This window comes from Lynx rufus, unplaced genomic scaffold (genome assembly GCF_022079265.1).
Source record: "Lynx rufus isolate CCGP_SWC_20201006 ecotype Redwood Valley unplaced genomic scaffold, mLynRuf1.p SCAF_28, whole genome shotgun sequence".
NCBI classification, from domain to species: Eukaryota; Metazoa; Chordata; class Mammalia; order Carnivora; family Felidae; genus Lynx; species Lynx rufus.
The window spans coordinates 10,677,715-10,691,741 of NW_025814843.1; the positions used below are offsets into that span (position 1 = coordinate 10,677,715).

General features: G+C 61.2%; 1 protein-coding gene across 1 annotated transcript; it reads right to left on the reverse strand.

Annotated features, from left to right (window-relative positions):
• Positions 1 to 1,118: 1,118 nt before the first annotated feature.
• On the reverse strand, positions 1,119 to 13,838 carry ACAP1 (ArfGAP with coiled-coil, ankyrin repeat and PH domains 1). The gene is made up of 22 exons (XM_047090079.1): positions 13,630 to 13,838; positions 13,017 to 13,074; positions 8,806 to 8,925; positions 8,567 to 8,620; positions 8,417 to 8,475; positions 7,963 to 8,146; positions 7,805 to 7,849; positions 7,583 to 7,678; positions 7,392 to 7,466; positions 7,192 to 7,301; positions 5,394 to 5,445; positions 5,202 to 5,302; positions 4,723 to 4,846; positions 4,412 to 4,623; positions 3,813 to 3,882; positions 3,575 to 3,669; positions 3,321 to 3,490; positions 2,712 to 2,884; positions 2,161 to 2,270; positions 1,968 to 2,078; positions 1,595 to 1,644; positions 1,119 to 1,303 (listed from the first exon to the last, which is right to left on the reverse strand). The coding sequence occupies exons 1-22, from the start codon at positions 13,680 to 13,682 to the stop codon at positions 1,203 to 1,205; spliced, it is 2,223 nt and encodes a 740-aa protein (XP_046946035.1). The 5' UTR covers positions 13,683 to 13,838; the 3' UTR covers positions 1,119 to 1,202.
• Between the last annotated feature and the right edge of the window lie 189 nt (positions 13,839 to 14,027).

A 14,027-nucleotide genomic window follows, 5' to 3' on the forward strand; every position in this document is an offset into this window, starting at 1 on the left:
GGGTCAGCAAGTCTCTTCTGCGGTCTTCAGACAGCGGGTTTCCGGAGTCCAGCCAGCAGGTGACGGCGGCGAGCACAGGCCGACCCTCGGAAGGACCCAGCCTCCGAGTTCTCGGGTCGATGGCTGTCGCCGCGGGCGAGTCCGCGCACGGCGCCGGGGGCCGGTCGGAGGCCCGGCAGGGCCTGGCTTCGGCGCGGGTCTCTGGCGACGGAGGCGGGGCTGAGCGCAGCTGGCGGCGGAGCGGCTCCGGATCCGCTGGGGAGCGAGGGCGCACGCTCAGAGCGAGCCGGGCGCGCCGGAGGACTCTGAGGGAAGCCGCCCGGGGTTCTCGGGACCCGGGCGCCGCCGCCTGCACGGGTGTCGCCGCAGCCGCCGAAGTCCTCTCCGCCCCCAGGAAGTGGCCTAAGGGCAGCGGCTGGGAGCCCTTTAAGAGACAGCCCCGCCCCCTTGGCGCCCCGCCCCCCGCCCCCGCCCGGCTCGCGCGGCCCGGGCGGAGGTGGGAGCCGAGAGTCTGGAACCGGAGAGACGGGGCGGACGGGCTGGGAGAGCGGACACGGGCGGACACGGGCGGACGCGGGCGGGGGTGGGGTCCGCAGGGTGACTCAGGTGCGTCGCTCCTGATGCGGCCGCGTCCGCCCCGCAGGCCCCGCAGGTGTGCCGGGCCTCACGTCCGCAGCCCGACGAGGGCCCCCAGGCCCGGCGGTCCCCGGCTTGGAGGCGGTGCCCTCCCCGCTCGCTCACGCAGGGAATTCCCGAGGGGGCGGGTGCTGAGCCGCCGCATTCCGGGGATGCCTCCTGGCCGGGGTGGCCGAAGCCAGCCTCTCCGTCCCGGCCCCGACGCCAGCTGCCCCCCCCTACGGAAGGCCGGCCCCCAGCCCACGCGGGCGGCCTCTCCCCGGCCGGACTCGTCTGGCCACGTCGCCCGAGCCCGAGAGCCCCGCCTCGAGGCCGCCCGGCGCCAGGGCTGCGGCCGAAGCTACCACCTAGTTTGTCCGGAAGGCGCCCCTCGCGTGACTCGAGCTCGCAAACCCCAACCGCCCGCGCACCCTGGCAGCCGCGGCGCCCAGTCCCCGGCCCGGCCCGAAGGCGGCGCCCTGCCAAAGAACCACGACGGGAAGCGCAAAGCACGGCGGCTTTATTGACCGAGGGGCCGGCGGCCGGGGAGAGGGGACTGGGGGCTGCGGGCCCTCGAAGGCCTGGGATCAAAGAGTGTGGAGGTCGTGGCTACGCCGGCTCAGCTTCTCCGGGTCGTCCGACGCCATGAGGGAGAAGTCGCGGAAGATGTCCAGATACGTCTCGTCTCCTGGGTGGGGGGAGGGAGGGCTGGGCGGGCGCGGCCGAGCGCGGGGTGGGGGTGGGGGGACCCGCGGCCCGCGGGCGCGCTGGCGGCGTGGCCGGAGGGACAGCAGCGCCGGCGCGCAGCGCCCTCGCGGGTTCTCCGTTTTGTTCCGAGGACCCGGCGCACCAGCTGCGCCCACACAGATTTGTTGCAAAAGTATGACATTAATCAGTGCAGCTGGGCGCGACGGGGACCGGGCTTCGGGGGCCAGAAGCCCAGAATTACAGTGTGGGGCGGGGGCGGGGGGTACGTTACCTGCCTGGCCCTGAGCCGCTTCGGCCTCCCTCATCTTTGCCAGTCGTAGCCTGAAGGGGAAGCAATGAACGTATGAATGACTTTTGCTTCACTCCCCCCACTCGGACTTCCCATCCTGTAAGCTGGGTGGTTTAATTCATCTGCTCCCCCGGGGTCCAGTGCTTAAAGGCGTTCAACAACATCGACGTCCCTCACTCAGGACGAACTCACCATCCCTGGACCCTACCCGGCCCCCTTCCTACTCCACGCCCCAATCTACGCTGGGGACAGCACTTCTCCAGCCGAGTCCGGGAGCTGGCCCAGGCCGGCTGGGCGTTAGTCCCGCCCCAAGGGGGCAGGGCAAGCTCTAGCCCCGCCCCGCAGGCCTCCTCACAGGGTGACGATGTCAGCGTTGGCTGTTTCCATGGCGATGGTCAGCGGGTCCTTGCCTTCTGAGTCCAGGGCTCCCAGGTCGGCCCCCCGTTTCAGGAACAGGCAGGCCAGCCTAGAAATGACAGCGAGGGTCAGCCGGCCACTCGGCCTACCCGAGCCTTCTTTCCCACAGCCGTCATCCCCGCGGCCCCTACCCCGTGTGGCCGAGAATGGTCGCATGGTGAAGCGGCCCCCGGCCGTGGTTGTCCGTTTGGTTCACGTTCGCCCCGTTCTGGAGGAGAAACTCACAGGCCAGAAGAGAATTCTGCAGCGAGAAGTTGCAAGCGGGGAGAGAAGGTGGCATCTTCAGAAGCAGGCCAAAGATACTTTCGGATGGGATCAGCTGAGAGGGTGGGGTAGGGGAGCCAGGAGTGTAAGGGTTCGGCTGGGTCAGGCTCTGCCCTAGCTTTTTACAGTAGGTCATGCGTTAAAGCCACAGTCCAGCCTCACATGAGGTATGCTGTCCCTATTTCGCAGGTGGGCAAACCGAGGCACAGAGAGGTTCACAACTGTAAGCGGTGGGAGCTTGGATTCAAACCCAGGTTGTCTGCCCCCAAATCACACACCCTTCGCAACCCAGTGTCTGTGGGTTATCATTATCACTCTCTCCAGGGTGGGAGGAGGAGTAGGAGCAGGGCTCAGACTCCCCGCGGGAATGGGAGAGAAGGAGCCTAACGGTGGGGGCGGGGCAGTGGGCAGGACTCACAGCAGCGGTGGCCTGGATCAGCGGAGTGGCATTCTCCTGACCCCCGTTGACCCAGTTGACGTCAGCTCCGTGGGCAAGGGCGTCAGCCATGGTGGGCAGGGAGGGAGGATGCCCAGCAGCTCGAAACAGCAGGGCCCCAGGGTGGAGGGCGCCCAGGTCATCAGAGGGGGGCTCTGTTAGGGGCGGGAAGAGACCCTCAGCACAGTTCGCAGATGCTCTAGTGGGACAGGTCGTTTCTCAGTTCTGGGAGGGCCTTCAGGACGCTGGGGACTTCGGTAGGAGGTGCAGGCGGGATGGTGCGGGGTGGGAGGTGCATGTGTGTGTGGGGTCCCTAGGGCAGGGGGGGATAGACAGCGTCCCTCACCTCTCCCTGTCCAACCACCTTCTCCAACTCAAGCGTCTCTCACCCTCAGCAGCCTATTCCCAGCCCTACACTCCTTCCCATTCTTCCCTTAACCCCCAAACTCTTGCCTGGTAAAACCAGTGTTGCTGTGGTCTGCCCCCTCCCCCACCCCCCAGTACTGGCGAGGGAAAGGCTCGGGCCTCCGTACTCTGCCCTCCTCACGGGGCACACGGCCGGGCTCAGTCGATGCCCCAGCAGCCCTCTACCTGGCCTGGATCTGAAGCTCCCGGGCTGGGGCCGGACGGAAGGCTTTGGGGGCACGGGAGGCTGCCCCCTGGGGGGCCCCCGGCCCCCTCTCCGCCCTCGAATCTCCGGAAGCTTGGTCAGGAACTTCTTTTCCACGTATTTGGCATGAATCCAGGCCTCCTTCTCCTGCCTGTGAGAGTGTGGTGGGGAAGGAGGGGACCGTCTTCCCTCCTTCCCCACAGCGGGCAGCCCCCCACACACACCCCAACCTCACCGGGAGCAGCTGGGCCCAGGTTTCTTCACGGCCATGGCCTCCACCCGGGCCTCATAGATCCGGTTGATGACTACGTTCCCCAGCTCGCACATGAGCTTCGGGTGGGCCCAGGCAGAGGCGGAGACAGGTGGAGGGGAGAAGTGAGTGTCTGAGTCCTCAGGGCTCTGCAGCCCCTGGACTCAGCCCCCCCCAGCCCCCCTTCCCATCAGGAGACCTCCCCCCCCCCCCCGCCAGTCACCTTCACCAGCTCTGGTTCCCACGAGTCGAGGGTCAGGGACCGGACTTTGGAGAAATGAACTCCAAGGCTCCTGGAGGGCCAGAGCGGGGGTCAGGCCCCTTGTGGGGTGGCAGCAGCCACGGCTCCCCAGGAGGACTTGGAGGCAGGGCCCCCCTGCAGCAGAGGTGCTGGCCAGGTGGGGGCAGGGCAGCGGGCCACGTGGCCTTGCTCTGCTCACCGTCCCGCTTCGCCCTCCTACATTTCACGTTCAGGGCCTTCAGTTTCCCTTCTCTCGCCCTGCCGCTCCCCTCCTTCCGCCAGGCTGACCCGGGCGGAGGGCCTCATAGACTTGCTGGGGCCTGGTGACCTCTTCTCTCTCTGCTCTCCATCGGCTCCCCTACCCTCAAGACCTCTGACCCCACGGTCAAGCCACTAAGCATCTCTGGCCAGACCAGGACCCTGTGCCCAGGGCCGGCCAGGATCTAAGAAAGGAAGCCAGGACAGGGTGGGAGGGAGGGGTCTGTGTGATGGGCTCAATCCCGCCCCCCCCCTCCAAACCCCCCCCCCCCCCCGCAGCCAGAAGGAGAGCAGCCCTCGGCGCTCGGGTCATGGGTGGTGACCTGTGGATGCCGGAGCACTGGATGCAGAGGGTGACACCAAGGTTGATGCTGGCCCACTCGGGGGCTGGCTCTCGGCAGTCACAGCACTGGGCGTTGCCGTCCACGCTCTGCACCTGGGCTGCCACGTGCCCAGCACCGCCGGATTCCCGTCCCCTGGCGGTTCCGCCACAGCCCAGCGTGGCGGAGGAGCCCACAGCCAGGGGTCCTGAGCCCTGGGGGAGACGGGGGGAGACAGAGTGGCCATGGGGCCTGGGGAAGGGGTGCCTCGTCCCCCTGGGCAGCCGGGCCCCCGCACCCTCCTGTTAAGGCACCTGGCCTGGCCCCCAGGGGCCGTCGTCGAGGCGGGCCTGGCTGAAGGCCGTGGCTATACTGCTCTGCACGGCGTTGATCCACAGCTGCAGGAGGCGCTCCGAGTCGGCCTGCAGGAAGCAGGACCTGGGCAGGAGGGGACAGTGGGGCGGGGAGGCTTCTGAGGCCGGGGAGCCACGTGGGGGGATAGGCGGGCTGACATTCACCTGCCATTCAACTGGTACCCGCCGTAAAGAGATACGAGATACCAGCCGGATAGAAATTTGGCACCAGTGGGTCCCGTCTTTCTAAGTATCCCCCGTCACCCCATCCCCTGCCCCTAAAGGCACCCTCCCCCCCCAGGCTGCCCCCCAATCCTGCCACCAAAGCGTTAATGTCTGGTGCTACACAGGGGCCCCCAAGACGCCCCTGCGATTGGCCTGCCTTCCTGTCGGTAAAGGTTTAGCTGCATCAGGGCATCGCCCCCCACGTCTGCACTCACTTGCTGGGGGACACCACCTCAAAGCAAAACCGCCTTTCCGAGTCAGGGCAGAGCTTCACGGTGCAGAGACGAAGGTCGTCAACCACCACAGTCACAGGGTCCTGGAACGGGACGGTGGTGAGGGCCAGCCGGCCGGCTGCAGCCAGGGCGGAGCGTCCCCGGGCCCGGGGCAGCCAGGACGCGTCTCCCTACCTTGTACTTCTTCTGATAAACCAGTTGGTTGCTCTGAATAGTGAACCAGCGTCTGAAGGAGGTGGAAAGAGAGTTGTGGACACGGGCAGCCCTGGGATGAGCTCGAGACAGAAACAGCACAGAGGCTGCGCCCTCTGCCCCGTAAGGATCTTGCTGGGAGGGTCGGGCTGACCGTCCCATCCAGTCAGATGCTCCAGAACAGGGCCCCGGAGCCGTGCAGGTCAGGACCCGGAAGGCGGTGCTGTTCACAACTCCAACAACCCAGATTGGATACATTTGGGAAGACAACTTTCCAGCAGATGGCCGTAAAATGCTTTTCCGATAAAACTGGTCTACGGCTCCAATTTTTAAAATGTGTATAGTACATATATTTCTATATATATTTTTAAGCTTATTTATTTTGAGAGAGAGAAAGAGGGTGAGCAGGGGAGGGGCAGAGAGAGAGGGAGACACGGAATCCAAAGCAGGCTCCAGGCTCTGAGCCGTCAGCACAGAGCCTGACACGGGGCTCGAACCCCTGAACCGTGAGCTCATGACCTGAGCCGAACCCGGATGCTTAACCGACTGCGCCACCCAGGCGCCCCTGCAGTATGTTTTTAAATAGTCGCTACACCCAGCATGGGGCTGGAACTCACAACCCCAGAGACCAAGGGTTGCGTGCTCTACTGACTGAGCCAGCCAGGCGCCCCAAGTCTATTGCCACAACTTTTTGACAGATGGAAGTTTCTTACGGAAGGGGCGCAATTTTCTACTTTGCACAACTATCCTGCATGGGCTGGCAGTGGCCCTGGAAGGGGAAGGAGCGGAGTCAGAGCAGGTGACACCCCTGCCCCACACCTGTCGCGGCTCCTAAGTCCCTACGGAAGCCGGAAGCCGACAAGGCCCCATCGTGGCTCACGTCTCTGTGAGCTCCGACTGCACCTCCGACCGCTTCTTCCTCCCTCCCGCGTCCGCACCCAAGTGCCCTCTCTGTTTCTCCAATGCCCTGGGCTTTTCAAGGGCCTTGGCACTGGCTCCTCCTTCTGCCTAGAACATTCTCCCCCCAGATATCTTTCAAGTCTTCACTCAGAAGTCACCTTCTCATGAAGCCTTTCCTGACCACCCTCTTTAAAACTGCAACCCCGGGGCCCCTGGAGGGCTCAGTCGGTTAAGCTTCCGACTTCGGCTCAGGTCATGATCTCGCGGTCCGTGAGTTCGAGCCCCGTGTCGGGCTCTGTGCCGACAGCTCGGAGCCTGGAGCCTGCTTGGGATTCTGTGTCTCCCTCTCTCTCTGCCCCTCCCCCACTCACGCCCTGTCTCTCTCAAATACAAACATCAAAAAAAAATTTTTTTAGGGGCGCCTGGGTGGCGCAGTCGGTTAAGCGTCCGACTTCAGCCAGGTCACGATCTCGAGGTCCGTGAGTTCGAGCCCCGCGTCGGGCTCTGGGCTGACGGCTCGGAGCCTGGAGCCTGTTTCCGATTCTGTGTCTCCCTCTCTCTCTGCCCCTCCCCCGTTCATGCTCTGTCTCTCTCTGTCCCAAAAATAAATAAACGTTGAAAAAAAAATTTTTTTTTTAATTTAAAACGGCAACCTCCCGCAGCTCTCTGCATCCCCTGCTTTATTATTTTTCTCCGATGCCACTCTTACCTTGTAACGTAACATAACTCACTGTCGCGTTTACCGTGTGTCTTTGCTGATGGAACAGAAATTCCCCGAAGGCGGCGGGTTTTGTCTGTTTTCTCACTGCGCTTAGCACACAAAACCACTCAAGAAACATTTACCTGAGCGGGTGTGGGTGACGGGGGGTCCTCTCCTCACCTGCTCCACGTCTTAAATGCGTTGCTGGCCCGTTTGAAGAGGTGTCCTTCCATGACCAGGCCGCCAGGCCCCTCCTTTAGGCTGGGTTCTGGCTCCTCCCCGCCCAGCTCCTGGGGGCACAGGAGGGTCCCGGGCAGCTGACAGGCAGAGGCCGGGGCGCAGGGCCCCGCGCACCCTCCTGCGGGCGGGGAGACCCTCACCTTCTGCTTCAGCAGCACGTGCCTCTGTTCCATGTCCCTCCTCTCGCGAGCCGAGTTCAGGACCAGCTGGTGCAACTGGGCACGGGAGGGGCGTTTCAGATGTCCCCAGCCCCCTCTCCTGAACCGGGCCAGGAGAGGCATCTTGGAGGGCCCCCCCTCCCTCCACCACCGTCTGCTCCCCGGAGCCCCACCTGGGCACCCAGGTCCCTGCGATACTGGGCCAGCCTGCCCAGCTCCTCGTGGCCCTGCTGGAAATGGGTAGCCTGGGCCTCCACCAGACGCAGCACCTGGGCGACAGGGTGGGCAGGGGGCAGAGGTGACGAGGGACCCTCCTGTCTTTCCCTCTTCCCTCCTGCCGCCCTCCGCCCAGCAGGCTCCTCGTCACGTGGCACTCGCCGCCCCCCCCAACTCACAAACTCCATGATGTCAAACTTCCTCTTGTCTTCGATCACGTTGATCTGAGGGCCCCCGAAAGACGTCAGGTGAGTCTCGAAAACATAGCGCCCCCGCCCACCGCACACCGGGGCCTCTCCAGCCCCGAGGGGTCCTGGGGGACAGGCCGGGCGGTCACCTGCAGTGCGTAGTCCAGTGCTCGTCCCCGGTACCCGGCCCGCGCAGTCTTCAAAGCGGCTCCGGCCTCTTCGGCCTCCTGGGCCCGGCGCCGGGGGACCTCGGCATTGTGGACGAGAGCAGCCTCCAGGCTCTCAGCCCCCTTCCAGAAATCCCGGCGAGCCTCTCGGAAAGCCCGGAGACCCCTGCGGGATGGAAGGACAACACACAACCACAGGTACCCCTCCTGTACCCCCCCCCAACCCCGGCCCAGCAGAATGGTCCCGGCGGAGTAATTCCCGGTGGAGGCCCGCTCGCGGCCTTCCGGACGGGCCTCCGAGGAGGTGTCGGGATGGGGGACAGCTGTCAGGCCACCCGAAACCCCCAACCGCACGGCTCCTGCCTCGAAGGAGGCCCCCGTGGTAAGGGGACGAGGGACGGAGGACCGGGTTTCCCCCCCCCCCCCCCACACTCACTCCTTGACCAGGGTTTGGATTTGCTGCTGCAGGGTGTGCTGGGTAGCGTCCAACAGCTCCTGCGGGGAGGGGGGCAGACACTGGCAGGTGAGGGTCAGGCCGCAGACAGCCCGGGGCTCCCCCAGCCCAGCCCCACCCGCTTCCGCTCACCGCATGGCTGTCCAGCTTGTGGCTGAGGCTCTCGGTGAATTTGTCCAGACACTCCTGGGCACGGAGAGTCAGAGAGAGAGCAGGTGTGGGGCAGCTGGGCCGCCGTCTCTGGACCCAGCCCCGCTCTGGCCTGGGCCCTGCAGACCCCAGGCCGATCCTCCCCTCCCCTCCCAGAGGATCTCTGCATTCCAGGCCCCCCCACCCAGCCTGCTGGGGGCGGGGGGGGGGGAGCTACATACCGCCATCATGGGCTCGGGAGGACCCAGACGGGCCAGGTCACAAATGCCAGCAATGAAGGTGCGGCCAGCCGCGAGGTAATGGCGGCCACTTTCCAGGAGGCCGTTACCCAGCTTGAGGAGCTAAGAAGCAACAGGGGGGGAGCAGGGAGTTGTGTGACCCCCTCACAGCAGCCCCCCCTCCCTCTCCCTTCCTTCCCAGCCTCGCCCAAGCAACTCTGCGGCCCAGCCCAGTACTCCCAGTTGCGAACACACAGCTGGCGCCTTCTCATCTCTGCTGCTTTGCTCGCACTGCTCTGCGCCTGGAAGAAAAGTCCTCCCGGCCTGTCACCGAAGCCAGTGTCAGCTGGCTCCAGCCCGTCTTTCTGCGTCCACTTCCACGGATCCCTCCCTGCCCTGACCTGGCTGCCTGGATCCGGAGCTTTCCAGAAACTCCAGTTGCTCACGCAACTGTCTGCCTCACCGGATGGATGTGCTGCCTGGGTGGCCTTAAATTCTAGCAGTCTAAGGGCGCCTGGGTGGCTCAGTCGGTTAAGCATCCGACTTCAGCTCAGGCCATGATCTCGCGGTTTGTGGGTTTGGGCCCCGCGTCGGGCTCTGTGCCGACAGCTCGGAGCCTGGAGCCTGCTTCGGATTCTGTGTCTCCCTCTTTCTCTGCCCCTCCCCGGCTCATGCTCTGTCTCTCTGTCAAAGATAAGTAATCATTAAAAAAAAATTTTTTTTAAATAAATAAATAAATTCTAGCAGTCTTTACTGTGAGGAGTTTTCCCATTCTGGGCTCACTGAGCAATTTCCTCACGAACAGGAACAGACCAGGACAAGGATAGCACGTTGGGGTGTTCCCAGGGCCCATTTTGTCTGGCGCCTTCGACTGACAACTGAGGAGGCTTGAGAAACAAGGGACAGTTGGGGCGCCTGGGGGCTCAGTCGGTTGAGCCTCCGACTTCCGCTCAGGTCATGATCTCGTGGCTCACAAGTTTGAGCATCGGGCTCTGTGCTGGTGGCTCAGAGCCCGGAGCCTGCTTCGGATTCTGTGTCTCTGTCCCTCTCTGCCCCTCCCCTGCTCATGCTCTGTCTCCCCAAAATAAACAAATGTTAAAATTAATCAATTAATTAAATACATAAATAAAAGAAACAAGGGGACAGCTGACAGGCCTGAGCAAGGTCCCTCTGGTAGGGCCAGGTGGCTGAGTCAGAAACCAAAGTGAGATCTCCTGACCTCTGGCCCTTGTTATCTTCGGTCACCAGTCACCGCATTACATCCTGAGGTGACACGACTTGGCTCTGGCCTGAGTCACCCCAACAGGGATGGAACAAGTGTCTGTGGAGCCCCTCAGGTCGGGCCCCGGGGACAGGAGACCACCAGGGAACCTCTGTGGAAAAATCCTGGGCAGAGGGGGCTCAAGAGAACTTGGGCCACGTGGGTTCTCAGTGGGTTTTTGAAAACTGAAAAACACTTCCTAGGGCTCGCGAAGGCTGCAGGGAGGTATGGCTTCACCTGAAGGTGACTGACAGGGTCAGTCACGATCAGGGACTTAACCACAACTCAGCCTCTTCGGGGGTCCATGCAATGGAGTAGCACTGAGCCGCGCAAGGGAAGGAACTATCCACACGTGAACTACTTGTACTAATGTGTAGCAAACCGAACGAACTTCAGGGGCATTATTCCGAGAGAGAACAAGGACAAAAAAGGCTAATCTTGAGAGGTCACACAGCGTATGGCTTCACTTAAGTAACAGTGTAGCAATGACAAAAGTCCGGAGAAGGAGAACGGATGAGCGGATCAGAGCAGGCAGGGGAGGGTATCTCAAGAGCTCCTTGCGGTGAGTTTAAGGGCTTGAACGAGATGCTGGCATGTGACAGAGCGCCGTTGAATGGTACACACAGACTTTGTTTTGTTTTGTTTTGAAAAAAAAGGACAGTCGACCCTCGCACAGCAGGGGTTTGAACCGCACTGGTCCATGTAGAAGTGGACTTTTTGTGATAAATACAGTACAGTAAATGTTATCTTCCCTTGCTTGTGCTTTTTTTCTTTCTTTTAGACACAGAGAGTGCGTGCGTGTCCGGGTGTGTGAGTGAGGGAGGGAGGGGCAGAGACGGAGAGAATCTCAAGCAGGCTCCACACTTAGGTCTGAGCCCGGCATGGGGGCTCGATCCCATGACCCTGGGATCATGACCTGAGCCAAATTCAGGGTTGGACACTTACCTAACTGAGCCATCCAGGCACCCCTGATTTTTTAAAAATTTAATTATGTATGTATGTATGTATGTAATTCTACACCCAACGTGGAGCTTGAACTCATGACCCTGAGATTAAGAGTCATGCACTCCAATGACTGAGCCAGCCAGGTGTCCCTCTTCCTTATGAGTATTTTTTTTTTAATTTTTTTTTTTCAACGTTTATTTATTTTTGGGACAGAGAGAGACAGAGCATGAATGGGGGAGGGGCAGAGAGAGAGGGAGACACAGAATCGGAAACAGGCTCCAGGCTCCGAGCCATCAGCCCAGAGCCCGACGCGGGGCTCGAACTCACGGACCGCGAGATCATGACCTGGCTGAAGTCGGACGCTTAACCGACTGCGCCACCCAGGCGCCCCATGAGTATTTTTTTTAATGTTTATTTATTTTTGAGAGAAAGAGAGGCAGAGTGTGAGTGGAGGAGGGGCAGAGAGAGAGAGAGAGAGAGGGAGGGAGACACAGAATCTGAAGCAGGCTCCAGGCTCTGAGCTGTCAGCACAGGGCCCGACGTGGGGATCGAACTCATGAACTGTGAGATCATGACCTGAGCCCAAGTCAGACGCTTAACCGACTGAGCCACCCAGGAGCCCCCTTATGATTTTCTTAACACTTTCTTTCTTCTAGCTCCCTTTATTGTATAGACAGCATACGATACACATATCACATAAAATACGTGTGAATTAACCGTTTACGTTATCGGTAAGGCTTCTGGTCAGTGGCAGGCTATCAGTAAAGTTTTTGGGGATTTAAGAATTATATGTAAATTTTCGACTGTGCTGGGGGGGGGGGTCAGTGCCCCTAATGTTCATGTTGTTCAAAAGTCAACTGTATATGCAAAACAGGTAAAATCCAGGTAAGGTCCACAGACAGTCATTGTACCATGACGACGTCAATTTCCTGCTTTTGGTAAAGTACTAGCATTACCCCAAATGCCACCATTGGGGGAAGCTGGGCGATGGGTCCATGGGACCTCTACTGTCTTTGTGACTTCTTGTGAGTCTGCAATTAACTCAAAGGACAACAGTTTAATTAAACAATATATGTTAATTTGTTATTGGGGCACCTGGGTGGCTCGGTCGGCTCAGGTCATGATCCCAGTGTCATGGGATCAAGCCCCTCCACGGGCTCTGGACTGAGTGTGGAGCCTGCTTGAGTTTGTCTCTCTCCCTCCCTCTGCCCCTCTCTCCCACTTGTGCTCTCTCTCTCTCTGTCAAATAAATAAAATGAAAAAAAAAAGTTAGAAAGCTCCTCCAGCTGGCCTTGAGGAAGCAAGCTGTCCAGGGGCAGGGCCACATGACAGGGCACCGGGCAGCTTCGAGGAGGTGAAGGTCTCAGTCCCGCAGCAGCAAGGAGCTGAAGTTGGCCAACAACCACGCGAGCTTGGAAGGAAACCCTGAGCCTCAGATGGACTGCAGCCCGTGGGAGCCTGAGCCGCGCCCAACTCCTGACCTACAGAAACTATGCCAACAAATGTGTGTTGTTTTGAGTCACTAAATTCGGCATAACTTGTTACACAGGCGGTAGAAAGCTCACGCACCAATACGTATGTAACACGTGAGACTGGGGTAAATGCTATAGAGAAAAACCAAAATCGCTAAGGGGGCGGGGAGTGTTCACACGTGCGTGTGCCCATTTTATCAAGAGTAGCCACGGAGGGCCCTACTGTCCCGTGTTTAAGTGTCCCACTGCTTTGTCTCCCAAAAGCTGCTGTGAGCTCCCTGGGGGCAGAGCGGTCTTGCGGTCCTGAGGCCCGGGCTCACAGCTGACCCGGTAAAGCCCACAAGCGAGTCTGGTCTTCCAGGACCTCGAGCTCTTTGAGGGTGCAGAACTTCCATCTGCTTCTCTATGGCCCCCAAAGTATTTACCCCGCACGGTTAGCATTCAAAAACCCCTGGAACTCCTTCGTGGTCTCCAATTTTCTCCCTGGCCTCGCCCCTCTCATCTTTACCCCATCCTGGGTCCCCTGCCCATGTCACCTTTTCCAGCCGGGTCTCCAGTTCTGACACCTCGGCTTCCACCAGCTCGATAGAGGCTCTGGGAAAAGAGGGGTCACGGGAACAGAGCTTGGGTCCGTCTGGTCTGTGCGCCCCCGAAGGGCTGGGGCTGGGGTGAGGGGGTAAGGGCGTAGACAGGAAAGGCTGATGGGGTCGGGGACCTGTCCGCAAGCCCTGGCCGCCTCCCTCACTCCGCGCAGTCTGAGAGCTAGTAGGGCCCAGGCCAGAGCAGGAAGGGCAGAAGGAGGGTGGATGTGGCGAGGGCAGGAAGTTGCTAACCGCCCCAGCAGGTGCTGGGGGAGGGGCGGGGGTACCAGGAGCCGAGGAGGTAGTGTCCGCTCTGGGGGTAAGAGGGGCTACAGAGGCCCCCTCTGCATGTGAAGGGGGCAGAGAGCATCAGAGTCTGGGGGGTTCATAGTAGAGGTGCTACTAAGTCCTCCGAGTGGCCTAGAAGCTCCATCTTGTCCCGCTGAGAGTCATTCCCGGGAAGGACATCTGGCCTGGGGAAGGGCCTGTGTGTGTGTGTGTGTGCGTGTCCATTGGGGATGGGGGTCGGACCTCACCCCCTCTGCCACCCAGACCTGCGCACACTTACCGGAAGCGGGGTGAGTCTTTGAGACACTCCTCGAAATCCAGCTTGACCGTCATCTTGCTCCGCTGCACGGGGGGGTCAGACGGGCAGGGGCTGCAGGGGGAAGCGCTCCCTGCCCCAGGAGGGGTTGGTGAGGAGGAGGAGGGGGGGTCCTCTCCTGGGGAGAGCCTGGGGGTGGGGGAGGGGGCTCAATCCCTTCCCTAAGGGTTAGGGGTGTGCAAGGAGGAGCTCTCACCTCACACTTGCAGGCAGTACTGGGAGGGGCAGAGGCGGGGCCAGGCGGAAAAGCCACAGCCCCACCCACACAGACTATCTGCAGTCCCCTTCTTACCAGAGTCCCCTTCCCCGATTTTTTCTCCTTTAGCCGTGCTGGGGGCTGGGGGTGACTGGCAGATACAGGC